This window comes from Equus asinus, chromosome 5, assembly GCF_041296235.1.
Source record: "Equus asinus isolate D_3611 breed Donkey chromosome 5, EquAss-T2T_v2, whole genome shotgun sequence".
Classification (NCBI taxonomy): domain Eukaryota; kingdom Metazoa; phylum Chordata; class Mammalia; order Perissodactyla; family Equidae; genus Equus; species Equus asinus.
This window is the reverse complement of record NC_091794.1, coordinates 93542051-93554637: the sequence shown is the minus strand read 5'-3', so window position 1 is coordinate 93554637 and position 12587 is coordinate 93542051. Positions and strand designations below refer to the sequence as shown.

At 59.5% G+C, this 12587-nt stretch overlaps 1 protein-coding gene across 4 annotated transcripts; it reads right to left on the bottom strand.

Moving 5' to 3' along the window:
• Positions 1 to 24: 24 nt before the first annotated feature.
• On the bottom strand, positions 25 to 12576 carry MAP3K6 (mitogen-activated protein kinase kinase kinase 6). Of its 4 annotated transcripts, none has more exons than XM_014853586.3 (29): positions 10997 to 12576; positions 9573 to 9712; positions 9461 to 9484; positions 8996 to 9186; positions 8709 to 8877; positions 8206 to 8312; positions 7623 to 7793; positions 7420 to 7532; positions 6893 to 7052; positions 6517 to 6679; positions 6331 to 6438; positions 6160 to 6209; positions 5972 to 6067; positions 5728 to 5815; positions 5514 to 5647; positions 5010 to 5137; positions 4625 to 4761; positions 4194 to 4299; positions 3528 to 3685; positions 3239 to 3431; positions 2993 to 3131; positions 2530 to 2698; positions 2215 to 2391; positions 1835 to 1940; positions 1389 to 1560; positions 1189 to 1301; positions 1020 to 1093; positions 651 to 727; positions 25 to 447 (listed from the first exon to the last, which is right to left on the bottom strand). In XM_014853586.3, the coding sequence occupies exons 1-29, from the start codon at positions 11610 to 11612 to the stop codon at positions 357 to 359; spliced, it is 4170 nt and encodes a 1389-aa protein (XP_014709072.1). In that variant the 5' UTR covers positions 11613 to 12576; the 3' UTR covers positions 25 to 356. The 4 variants fall into 4 exon arrangements, with proteins under 4 accessions (XP_014709072.1, XP_014709071.1, XP_070366726.1 ...); XM_070510625.1 differs by having other exon boundaries at positions 220 to 447; positions 585 to 727; XM_014853585.3 differs by having other exon boundaries at positions 6331 to 6679.
• Between the last annotated feature and the right edge of the window lie 11 nt (positions 12577 to 12587).

The following is a 12587-nucleotide window of genomic DNA, read 5'->3' as shown; positions in this document are numbered from 1 at the left end:
CTGCTTTGGGGGTGGGAGAATGATGGCAAAAAAGAGCTGGAGAAGTGAAGGGAGCCAGGTAAAGGAACTTCAGACCTTAGGCAGCTGGCCCCAGGACCCCCACCCCCATACCTCAGAAGTTGCCAAGGCCCAAGGGTACAAAAGTGTTCTGTTTAATAGTCTTTGCCTGGTGGTACTCAATAAGCTTGAGGCGTCTCTGTGGTTGGTTCCCCGCACTTGGGCTAGGCCCAGGCCCTACCCTGCCCCCCAACCACCTGGCCTCCTCCACTTGCCCCTAGGTCCTGGGGCAGGTGTGTCAGAAGTTGCTTGTGTCTCCTCCATCCATCCATGGGTCTGGCCTCCTGCCTCAGGTGCTCTCATTCAGCCTCCTGGGGTCCAAGGGTCACTGGCGTGGATCCTGCTCGCTGTGCCAAGATAGCTCTCCAGATGCGGCATATCATCCCTCCCCTGGGGGAAGCAGGCTCAATGTGGCTCAGTCAGAAGGCCCTGGGCTTTCTCTGGTACCCACTATCTGCCTGATGCCCTCTCTGTCCCCCAAGGGACCCTGGTGTCCCTGTAGTTTCCAGAAAGGAACCTAGACAGACCTGTGGCTGGGGATCAGGATCTGGCCAGCATGAGGGCAGGTCACCCTTGGAGGGCCCAGGCCATACCTGATGCGGGTATAGATGAGGTCATCTCTAGTGGCACAGGCCAGCAGGGCATGGAGGGTGAAGCTGTGGTTCAGCAGCTGATTGTGGACAAAGGCCCATAAACAGAAACAGGGAGAGGTCAAATCAGAGAAAGATGTGTCCAGAGACCCACATACTAGCTCTGTTCTACCACCAACATGCTAGGGTAGATCACATGCCCCTCTCTGGGCCTCAGTTTCCTCATCTGTACAATGGGAGGGGTATACTAAGTGCTTGTGCACTATTGAGATTCTCTGCATCAGTGGCAGAAAGTGAGAAGAGCTGAAAGATGGGCAGAGATGGGGTTTTTGGTTGGTGGGAGTCAGGGATAGCCAGCACTCTCCCCCTCACCGTCTGGATGGTGCCTGAGTCCACGCTCAGTTCCTGTAGCCACTGCACCAGGCCCTGGTCCACTGTGACAGCAGCTATCAAGGAGAAGCCAGGTGGTGAACCCAGGGGTGCCTCTTGCCAGAAGTTGCCTCACACCCACATTAGTGTTCTCCAGCCAGGTCCCGCTCACCTGAGGGCTCTGAGGCTGGGACATAGGTCCTGGCCTCCCCCTCCACCCGCTGTAGAGCTTGTCGCACCAGGGCCTGGCACTCCTGTTCCTTCTCAGCCAGGACATCTCGAAGCCTGTAGGTAGGCAGGAGGCGAGTAGAATGGAGGGGGTGTGGGGGTGAAGTTCATGTAGAGGCTATGGGCAAGCTCCAGGCCCTTTACCTATCAGTCTCTGCTCGCAGGAGGCCCAGCTGCACCATCAGAGGTGGGGGATCCTGCTCGGGCTCCCTGGGAAGCCCGTTTGGCTGGACCAGGATCTCCTGCTGTCTCTGCAGGGACTCCTCTTCTTTACTGGACTCCTCTGATCTCGGTGGGACTGCCTCCTTCTCACCCTCTGCCAATCCGAGTGGGGTGAGCTCAGGCAGGGGAGAACTCCCATTTGGACCCCCAGACAGCGGTGGAGGGCGCAGAGCTCTGGGCACCCGTCAGCCAGTGTCAGTCTGGGAGATGTCCATTTGGTCACGAGCCCACCGGCTCCCTCCTGCCCAGGTCAAGCCTGGCCCCCACGGGCCACGCCCCCTGCCGGCTTTATTTGTGTTAGCCACGCCCCCAAGGGGGTCACACCCTCGCCACCAAGCAGGCAGGCTCCCCTCCCCTCCCCCGCCTACCTGGGCCCAGCGCAGCCAGGGCTGCCCGTACAGCGCGGCTGAGCAGCGAGTCCAGCACGAACATCCAGTGTGGGCGGATCTGGCGCCTACGGAGGATCTGTTTCACCTGGAGAGGGAGGAAGGCGCGGCTGAGATTGCTGAAACTCAAATAGAGGTGGGGTTTGAGTTGGAAAGGCCTAGAAAGTCTTCAGCCGCAAGCAAGTTAAGTGGGCAGGCTTGGAGTCAAGGGAGAGGCTGAGAAGCTAAGACTGAGCAGATGTCCCTTTCCCGATGGTTTTCTTCCTTGGGAAGACATAAAATCTTACAACATCAAGTCCTTGCACATTCCCAAGCACAGTACCTATTATTGGTCAGCGCTAACTGTGAGAAAGCTCTCTCACCGCATCCGGGAAGGCGAAGAGTGGTCCATGCAAAAGGGCAGGCCCAAGGCCCTGGGCCCGCAGCTGCCCTTGTAGCGCCCGGAGCTCCTGAGACAACTGCCGGCGGTTGGGAGTGTGGATGTGCGCCCTGAGGCAGCGCAGTAGCTGTTCCACATGACTCCTGCTCAGACGGGGACTCTGAGAAGGAAGAGAAGGGTCGTCAGAGGGTATTCCTACCTGAGCCAAGAGAGATGCCGGTGGAGGAGTCGGGGGAGGCCATCAGCAGGAGCCCTGTCCGTGCTTGACCACCAGGGGGCGCTGGGGCGGGCCGCCCACCTGTTCCTGCTCCAGGCGCAGATTCTCCGCCAGCGCGGGCAGCTCCTGCTCCAGCACCGCGGCCAGCATGGCCCGGCGCTTGCTCTCTTGGTGCAGCAGGCTCAGCCCCGAACTCTCCGAACTCTCCTCAGGGGACGCGGGCTCCTCGGCCCCGGGCTCCTCAGGCACCCTGGGTGCAACAGGGAGCAGCCAATAGGGGGCGGGCAGCAAACACCGTTCCGCCATCTCCGCCCCAGCGTTTGAATCCTGGCTCTTTTACTTTAATAACTACCTCACAGGGATAAAAGAGAATCCGGCACAGAGGGGCACAATAAATATAAGTAAGAGCATTTGGGAGGTAGGCACCAAATGCCATCCTTGCAAGTGGTCAAGATGCCCAGGTCCCCAAGGAGGGCTTTTTCTGGAGGGAGTACAAGGGTACAACCAGATGAAGCAAACCCATCCCAGGACCCTGGGCTCTCACCGGAGCTGGCTGGTGTCCCCATAACTGAGGCAGCGCTTGGGGGGACTGGGCAGGTGCTGAGAAGGTGCCTGAGGGCGCGGGAATGTCTGGGACTGGGTGGTGGAGTCAGCTGAAGGAGCAGGGCTGGCTGAAGGGTTATCTGAGGGAGGCACAAGGCTGTCAGCCTGGGCCCCCCTTCAGCCCTCTCACCTCCACAGCTCCTCTGCCCTCGCCCTAGTGTGCTCACTGCCTCCACCTGAGTAGTACCTGAGGGCCGTGGAGCATGTCGTGGGGAGCCAGGGCTGCGGCTCCTCTTCCCCGGCTGCAGGAAGGGGTCCCCCAGCAATGCCTGAGCACTGGCTCGGAGGCGGGGGTCTGGCTCAAAAGTTCGGAGGAGGAAGGCTTGGGCCTCGGCTGACAGAGAACTGGGCATTGGCGGATGTACCTTGTACATGCCCACCTGGGAGGGGGCAGAGAGGGTAAACAAAGTTTAGAGGTGTTCAGAGCCAAGTCTGTCCCCACCCCACCTCATGAGCCAAGCCCTGAGGGGTCTCACCTGAAACATGGCAGCCTGTGGGCTCCCTAGCTCGTGGAAGGGTGGACGACCTGTGGCCATCTCAATTACAGTGCAGCCCAGTGACCAGATGTCAGCCGCCTTCCCATACCCTCGTGGGCCCTGATCAATGATTTCTGGGGCCATATACTGAAGGGTCCCTAGAACAGGGGCAGTAACAATAATGCTCATCTAGCCTTTATCACTGTGGGGGTGGCAGGGAGTTCTATCATCCTCTGGCCACCTGCACCCACCCTGAACTCTATCATCCAAAACAGTTCCCATCACCTACCCTGGTTGTCAAACATCTACCCTGAGTTTCCTCACTCATCTTAGGCTCCATCACATTCACGATGGACCACCTACAGTAGGTCCATCATATATCCTGGATTGCATCATCCACTCTGGCCCGCATCCACTCATCTATCACCCACTTTGGCCCGCATCAACACTTCTGGACTCCATTTCAGGCACTAAACTCATTGTCATCAGCTATCCAAGCTCCAATTCTTGATTCCATCACCTCACCCCTGGCTCAATCACTTGCCCTGGGTTTCAACCCCATTAGGCCTCTAACTCCATGCCTAGGAGAAACCCCCATTCCCTGGAAGGCCCCAAGAGTTCTTCTGCTCCAGGTCAGCGTCCCCATTCACCACCCCACCCTGTTACCTGTGAAGGTCTCAGTGCATGGTGTGATGCCTGCTAACCTCTTGGAGGTGCCAAAGTCAGAAATCTTGAGCAGCCCACTGAAGGTGTTGATCAGAACATTGTCCCCCTGAGTAAAGTGGATATTGTGCTCAGTGGACATCAGGCTGGGTTCCTGATGCCAGGACCGTACCCTACCAGGAAATCCCATCTCCTGGGAATCCTAGCCTGACCCTTGCTTCTATCAACTTTCTCCCCCTGTCATCCCTTTATGCCCCTCTGGGAGCTGACACTTGGTCTGGCTTCAGATCTGAACTTCTCTCTTTGTCTAAGGAACCTCCTTGACGAATTCCCCCTCTTTGCAAAGGGTCTGCCCACTTAGTCTAAACTGCCAGCCTCTGTCTGTGGCCCTCCTTCTCCCACCCCTCAACCAGCAAGCCAGCTACAGGGCTTACCTTGATGTCTCGATGCACAATGTGGTTGTCATGCAGGTAGCTGAGTCCCTGCAGGATCTGGCGGGTGTAGAAACTGATGGTACTCTCATTGTCCTGCAGAGGTCCCCACACTGAGCGCAGCAAGGAGGACAAGCTGCCTGGGCAGATACAGTCCAAGATCATTGTTGGCACCCACTTACTCCAGCCCAGTTCTCTGCCCAAGGCCTAGGCATGCCCATGCCATGGCCCAGGCTCCATTACCCAGCTGCACTGCATCAGCTAATTCTAGGCTTGGCCACCCACACACGTTAGGGTTCATCTTCCCCGAGGATTCTCCACCTCTGCCTGGCTCCATTCCCATCCCCCACACCTCCAATTCCATTCCCATCCCACGCAGGGCAGGTACCTCCAGGCACTTCCTCCATGAAGATCTTGAGGTAGCCGCCTTGGCTGGCTGAGCCCAGATAGCGCACAATGTTCTTGTGGCGCAGACGTTTGTGCAGAGCGATCTCTTCGTGCAGGGGCTGAGAGAACCTGGGGGCAGGTAGGGAAAGAGGAATAAACCAGATTTGGGCGGAGATGCTCACTCAACTCCCGCACCAGCCAAGCCACGCCCCCAGGATCTGCCCCACCCACAAGCCCCTCGCCGACCTTCCCCACCTTATCGCCCGGTCCACAGGCTCCTCCAGACCGTGGCCCGCCCGCCTGGTCCCTGCGGTTCTGCCCACAGGCCTGGGTCCCCCAGGCTCTGACTCTCGCGTCTACGAGCCCGCTCACTCGGGCCAACCACTAGGGCGTCGGCGTTTCCCTCGCCTACAGGACCCTCTCAACTCTGGTCCCTCGCACTTGACCCGCCCCCCTGGGCCCTTGCGAGCCCTGAGCCCCGCCCGCGCGGCCCTGGGCACCACACCTGCTGTCCCGCTCCGGGATCTCCTTGATGGCGATGCGTACCCGCGTGTGCCGATCGCGGCCGGCGTACACTACCCCGTACGTGCCCTTGCCCAGCACCAACCGCTCGCCGGTCTCCGTGTACTCATAATCAAACTGCGGGGGTGGATGGGATGGGGGTTCAGCAGGGCTCTCAGCCCTTCCCCCTCCTCCAACTCCCAGCCCCCGTTCCTCACCTCCAGCACCTCCCCCACGCCCTCTGCCTCCTCCGCAGGCGCCGTGGAATCCGGATTCGTCACCAAGGTCTGGATCAGGCCGCAGAACCTGAGGGCGAGGGAGGTCAGACTAGTGGGAGGGGCGCCTTGGGTGGAAACTGTTCCCTCCTATGTCAGAGCACCCAGGGAACGTGTCCCTTCCTTTCTCTCACTGCCCCGAGCATCCCGGCCCTCAGGGTACCCCGACCCCGAGAGGCGCGCGCACCACTGGCAGTGCCCTACGCTGGGGAAGCACAGCTGGACATCCTGGGCCGGGGGAAGCACGTAGAGGAAGCAGCAGCGCTCGTCTCGCTTGGAGGCGCTGGGAAGGGATGAAGAACCCAAGTGAGTGCCAGGCCAGCCAGCAGCGGCCTCTGTCGTTACCTGTGCGGGCCCCCAGGCCTCACCCCTCACCTGACCCCGCAGATGGAGGTGACCGGGAAGATCCAGCTGGAGGGAACGTCCTGTAAAAAGACAGAGGGTCAGAAGCGCTGCTGTGGAGCAGAGGTGGGTTCTGGGGATGGGAGAAAGGCTCCAAAGAAGGGGTGCTTGGTGGTGAGTGGAGGGATTCGGCGGTGACTTTACCTGAGTCTCAGGCTCCAGCAGGCTCACAGCCACTGCGCTCACCGGGTCCATACCCTGAACCTCCAGCTTTGCAGGCAGCAGCACCTTGTTCATCTCCAGGACCAGCACCTGCAGATGACAGGCGGAGTGGGGTCCATGAGAAAGGCCCTGCCCCTCTCCCAGATCCCCCACCCTCATGGGCCTCACCAAGCACTGGTCCCCTTGGGGACAGGCCGTTTTGAGCGGCTGGCAGGACTGTAGCAAGAAGTGGAGCCAGAAGTGGGCACGGCGTGGGGGTCCTCCAGGGGGCTCTGGTGTCGGTCTGAAATGCTGGTACAGCAGGAAGGTTTCCATCACGGACAGCAGGTACCTGCAGGCACAGCCGTACCCTCAACTCAGCCTAGGCACCAGCTAGCACTACCAGGGAGAGTAGACTGACTTGGATGTGGCCAGAACATGGGCATTGGATGCCATGGGAACTGGTCTAGAAGGGGTCAGGTCATTGGCTCAGGGCTCAGGCTAGAATGCCAGTGCAGGAGCTGAAAGCCCAGGCCAGGCCAACGCTGCAGAGGGGGCCACCTACCATATGGGGGCATTGAGCTTGTACAGCTGCTCTGCAGCCAGCACCACCTGGGTGAGGTCATTGGCGAGGATCTGAGCTCCCAGGTAGAAGCCTACATCCCAGTAATACTGCATCTTCTCCACACAGCCTTTTCGGGCCAGCAGGCAGCCCAGCTTCATGCCTGGGAGAGAGGCGCATGGGCCCTAGTGAGAGTGGTTGCAGGTATTGACCACAACATTGATGTGGCATGAACATAGATATGGGTGAAAACTTTGGTGTAGCAAGATCTCAGGTGGGAGTAGGAGCTCAGGCACAGGTGAGGGTTTGGAAACAAGTGCATGTGGAATTCTGTGTGTAAGGAAAACAGGCATGAGCTTAGGAACAGTTGTGGGCCCTTGAGAAACCAGGATAGGTATGAGGACCCAGGTGTATGTTCAGGCAGAATAGGTCCAAAAGGAGATGAGCTCAGTCCCAGATTCAGCCCAGTGTTCTCTCTCCCTGCCCTGAGTCCCCGTTTGTGGAGAGGCAGGGGCAGGATTGGGGCTCACCAATAAGCTGGAGCTCCTCAGAGTCCTCAAAGCGCTGCCCGGCGGCGATGAGGAACACGGCTGCATTGATGCCTGAATGGAGGCTGGGCTCAATGTCAAAAGCCTTGCGATACCTGGGGTGGGGTGGGGGGACGTAGGACTGGACTGATGCCCACAGCCCCATCCCACATCCTACTAGCTCAGCCCACTGTCCACTCTCTTACCAGTGATAGGCCTGCTCCCGGTGCTCAGCATCCTGGAAGCCAGAGCTGATGAACATGTCCTTGTAGACACGGCCACACATGCAGTATAGGTCAGGTGCCACAGAGCCCTCAAATTGTACCAGCGGCAGCAGCACAGCCAGTGCCTTCTCCCGATCCCCAGGCCTGTTCCTCCTAGGGGAAGGGAAAGTGTGCTGGGGACCTGCCTGATGGCCCTGCCCGGCTCTGTCCAGGGACCCCCAGACCTGAACATCAGAAACCCTTCCAGGGGCCTGACAATAATGAACCAAAGTGGCAGTGACCCTGGTCAGCACTGTCCTTTCTAGAGGTAGTGATCCCAGGTGAAAGTGATTCCTAGCTGCAATGACTCTGAGGATCAGTGACCTTGGACAGCTGTGACAACTCCAAGGGCAGCACCACCACCCCACCCCACCCTGGACAGCAGTAACCTAGAACAACAGGGACCATTTGACATCAAATGGTCAGCATATTCCGTGACAGAGGTGATCCCAGACAGCAATGACCTCGCACAGCAGACATCTATGTCCCCATCTGGCTATGACCCAAGCCTTGCTGTGCCACTCACCGGTTGAGGGCAAACGTGTAGTGGAAGCAGATGTTGTGCTGCTCAGCCACGTCACAGGTGGGCAAAGCCTGCAGCGTCTCCACCAGCTCAATGATGGCTGAGTAGTCCTGCATGAGAGAATAGCATGCACTGGCATGATGCCTCTAGTGGGTCCCATCGGCCCCCAGACCCTGAGGAAAACCTTGAGCTGGGGTCCCCTCCCAGCCTCAACACCCCACCTTCCCACCCACCCACCCACCATCCTCTGCACACCTCCCTCAGGCCCAGCAGGTAGTGCAGACACTACACCTTACACGGGGAACCCACTGTGTGCCCTAGTCTCACAACTGCCCTGGGAGATGATGACATGAGCATCCCCTGTTACAAACAAGGAAACTGAGGCTCAGAGATGTCAGATGGTTTGCTCAAAGCCACCGTTGGCTGAGTAGCACACCAGGAGCTGAACTCGGGTTTGTCTGGCACCTAATGCCATTGCCCTGGCTGCCTCTCTGAGCACCAAACACCTGCACGTCACGGTAGGAGAGCAGCAGATTCATGATGATGTCGGGGCTCAGCAGCTCCACGCTGTCCAGTCTCCGCTGCAGGCGAGCCAGCTCCTGCCGCAGCTGCTGCCCGCTGAACCGCTCCCGGGCCTGGCGGATGTCCTGCCGAATGGTCTCCCGGAAATAGCCACTGATGCCCGCGGCAGGGGAGGGAGGGAGAGAGAATGGTGGGGCCCGTCCCTCAGCCCCAGCCCACTGTCCCCTCATCAGCCTCCTCCTGGTGTGCCCTCTCTGTGGACCCCCATTACCAAGAGTCCGTGGGTGTGGCCTCCAGCAGGCGGGCAAACCGGCCCACCAGGGGTGTGAGTAGGGCCTCAGTGCCCACCCCGGCCTGTACTAGCCCATCAGCCAGGCCCTTCAGGAGGCCTGCATCTCCACACAGCACCCGACCAGTGGCTGTCACCACATAGGGGATCAGTGTGTAGCTGCCAACGCAGTCCTGGTGGGAGGGAGGCAGGAATCAGTGGAGGTCAGAGGTCAGCACCAGGTTAGAAAGGGGCAGTGAAGGGGTTAGAGGGCACCAAAAATGGGGACGGGAATAGCAGGGAAGGGCACACTTTGTGAAGGGAGACAATAAGGAACAGAGGGTCATAAGAATGTCAGGGACATTTGGGAGGTCAGAGGTGACTGAGGAGGCAAGGAAAGATAGTGGAGGTCAGAAGTCATAGTGGAGGTCAAAGGGCACATTAAAGGAAAGAGTGGATTCTGCTTACCGAGTTCTTCTGGAAAACATCCTCCTGCAGGGAACAGACAGTCAGTTACTGGTGCTCTAGGTAGGCCCCATCCCAGCCCTGTGGCTGCCCCACCAGCCACCTGGCCACGTACCCGCAGAGCCTGCAGATCAGGGAGGTCTGCCTGGGAGCAGAGGAGCACGTTGTTGGTCATACTGAAGCTCTCACGCACACCAAGGTGGTAGAACAGGGAAGGCTGCGCCAAGGAGCTGCTCACCTCCAGCACCACCACATCTGTGGGCACACGGGCGGAGGCCCTGAGCCCTGAAGCCCAGCTTGGTGGGGAAGGAGCCTGGGGATCCATCCTGGCCTGGCCTGCCTTCTAGTGTGATTCCAGCATGGTCTAATTTTGCTCTGGGCCTCAGTTTTCCCCTTTTGGGTCCCTCTGGCTCTTACACAGAACTATTATCTGTGGTGTTACAGGAGAAGAGTTAGGCTCAAAGGGCTAGGACCTTCATCCAACTGTTGGAGTCTGTGGGCACTGGGTGTGGAGGAAGGGGAGGCGGTGCACCAGCCCAGAGCCTGTTCCAGGCCATTTGAAAGGCAGGAGTTGTTCAAACACAGAAGTCACCCTCCCTGGGACGTCAACGTAGTCTCTTGAAAGGGGCAGGCACCAGCAGTGTGCTAGACAATGCTGTGCCTGTATGTGTGTGCCTGTGTGTGTGTGTGTGTGTAGCTTAGTGTGTCTGACTGCATCTCTGTGTGCAGACAGCATCTGCGAGAGCCTGTGTAAGTCAACGTATATGCGATTTGTGACTCTATGAGTCTGCGCGTGTCTTTGTGTCCTCGAGGTCGAGTCAGCCTTCAGTTTTAGGCTGCGATTTTATGGACATCCGGCAAGCATGGTTCCCGGACTCTCGGTTGAACAAATAAGCATCGGGGGCGGGGCGTCCGGGATGGCGGGAGGCAGGGGCGACCCGCGCTTTCTGGCCCCGCCCCCGGAGGACCGTGCTCCGCCTCCAGCCTCGCCCACTCACTCGGGGCTTTTGGGGCCTCACAACCTAAGATCCTTCGCCCAGAATCCAGTCTGATTGGGTCCCTTCGCTTCCCTTTCTGTCTCTCTAGCCCGACCCTCGGAAGCAGTATGCTAGGACCCCTGGTCTCCAGCCTCCCACGTACGTCCCCTTTCCCTAGTCCAGGCTCCACCTCTTAGGATCCGCCCCCAGGAGGTCCGCCAGAGTTCATCCTGAGGCTGAGTTCTCCACCCCTACTCCTGAGATACCACCCTCTGCCCCGGCTCCCTAGGCACCGTGCCGACTCCAGAGTGCTAACGCCCCAACCCTGAAGCCCGGAGCCGGGCGTGGATCCGCTAAGTCCCACTTAGCCTGAGCCTGGCCTCGCTCCAGACCCCCTAAATACCACTGTTATCAGGGCCCGGCCCTTCAGCTTTGGCTATGCCCCCTAGACCCCGCACCCATCTCGGGGTCTCCAGTGAGTCACCGAGCCCCGCCTCCTTTAGTCCCGCCCAAGATCTAAGCCCCGCCCCGGCTACGGGCCCCGCCCCCAGCGCGCGCTCACCCGCGTTGTAGAAGGAATCGAGCGCCGCGGTGTCTCCCAGCGCGAGCGTCCCAAAGGGCAGGCTACGCAGCTGTGGCCGCGGCCGCGATCCGGGGAGCTGCGCGCAGGCCTCGCGCAGGCAGCGTAGGGGCAGCGGCTCCGCTTCGGCTCCTGCCTCGGACTCCACCGCAGGCTGTGGCTCCCGGGTCAGCACGTAGACCACGCTGAGCGGCCGGCTTCGCCCGCAGCCTCGGCCCGGGGACCCTGTGATCGGCCGGCCCCGGCTCAACGCCTCGGCCAGCGGGTCCTGCCAGCAGCTGCCGGCGCGCTCCAGGACCCCCGACCGCGGGCACGGCCCCGCCATGCGGGGGCGCTCGGGCGTCCGGCGCCCGGCTCTGGGCACTCTGGGCGGGGCAGGAGCCAGGGGCGGCGGGTCCAGGGATCTTGGGTTAGGGAATCCAGTCGGAATCGGAAATCTCCTACGGGATCTGGAGATGCAGAATCCGGCTGGAGGTCCCCTTCCGGAAATCTGGAGCTCCCCTTCCGGAAATCTGGAGCTCAGGGCGAAATCCAGGCTCCAAATTGCAAGGTCCTGAGGATCTGAAATCGGGAATTGGATCCCGGGAATCTGGGGCATCCAGTGATCCGCGGCTGAGAGTCACGTGGGGATCCCGGGAATCAGTCCGGCAGTGTCCGCCACCAGGACTCCGCAGGAGAGCTCCCGCAGTTGCTCTCTCCTGCCCTCGCACATAGGCTGAGCCCAGCCCTTTCCCGGCCGACTGGGAAAGCTCCACCCTCGGCTTTGGGGCAGCACCGCTCCCTAGCGGCCCGGGACTCGGCCTCTCCCCTCCCTACTCTCTCTCCAGAACTTCTGAGTCTGGCCGCTTCCGGAACAGCCTGTGCCCCTGTGCACGCCAACCACCGTGGACTCCTCACAGCAGAAGCTCATAAAATGTGTGCCCAGGCCAGCAATACGGAAGAGGTGCGAATTGCAGGCAGTGCACTGCAGAGACCTGTTGAATGAATGGATCTCCAAAGACATCAGGGTGTGCAGAACACGGTGAAGAGTGGGTGTCCAGGGAGGGACTGGAATGGGGGAAGCCTGCTTCTGGGCCTGCCAGGAGGCCCTCAGCCCTGGTGTGGGACTTGGCATCTAAGCCTGGGCCTTTGCCCTCTTGCCAGGGGGCTACTTTCCCCAGAATTCAATCTGCTGACCTTTGACTTCCACCCAGAACATGACCATGGGTTCTGAGAAGAATCTTCACCCAAACATTTCTCTACCTACCTGAAGCCCCAGAAACTTCAGCCGTTGGGCTACAACAGCTTCCCAGCTCCAAATTCCCAAGAATCCCTAACCTTCTAGTGTGAATTAGTGAGGCAGCAACGTGGTGTAAACCTCTGGACTCTGAAATCAGGAACTGGGGACTTAGAGAGGTTGAGAAACTTGTCCAAGATCACTTGGCTCCATGACAGAGCAGGATGCAAACTCAGGACTGCTGTCAGATTGCAGAGATCAGCCTCTGCCTCTGGATAGAATATGGCTCTAGCAAACTAACCGCTCGACAAAGGCCAGCTCAGTAATTGCTGTTTCACCACCCCTTTGCCCCATGAA

Bases quoted from the DNA above. Each gene is read 5' to 3' on its own strand.
- MAP3K6 (XM_070510624.1), bottom strand. From the start codon at position 11,612: ATGCCCCAGATTCCCGGGATCCAATTCCCGATTTCAGATCCTCAGGAC. The intron at 6,210-6,330 runs GTAAAGTCACCG...GTCTTTTTACAG, and splicing joins TGCTGGAGCCTGAGACTCAG to GACGTTCCCTCCAGCTGGAT. The intron at 5,138-5,513 runs GTGTGGTGCCCA...ACCTGCCCCCAG, and splicing joins ATCCCGGAGCGGGACAGCAG to GTTCTCTCAGCCCCTGCACG.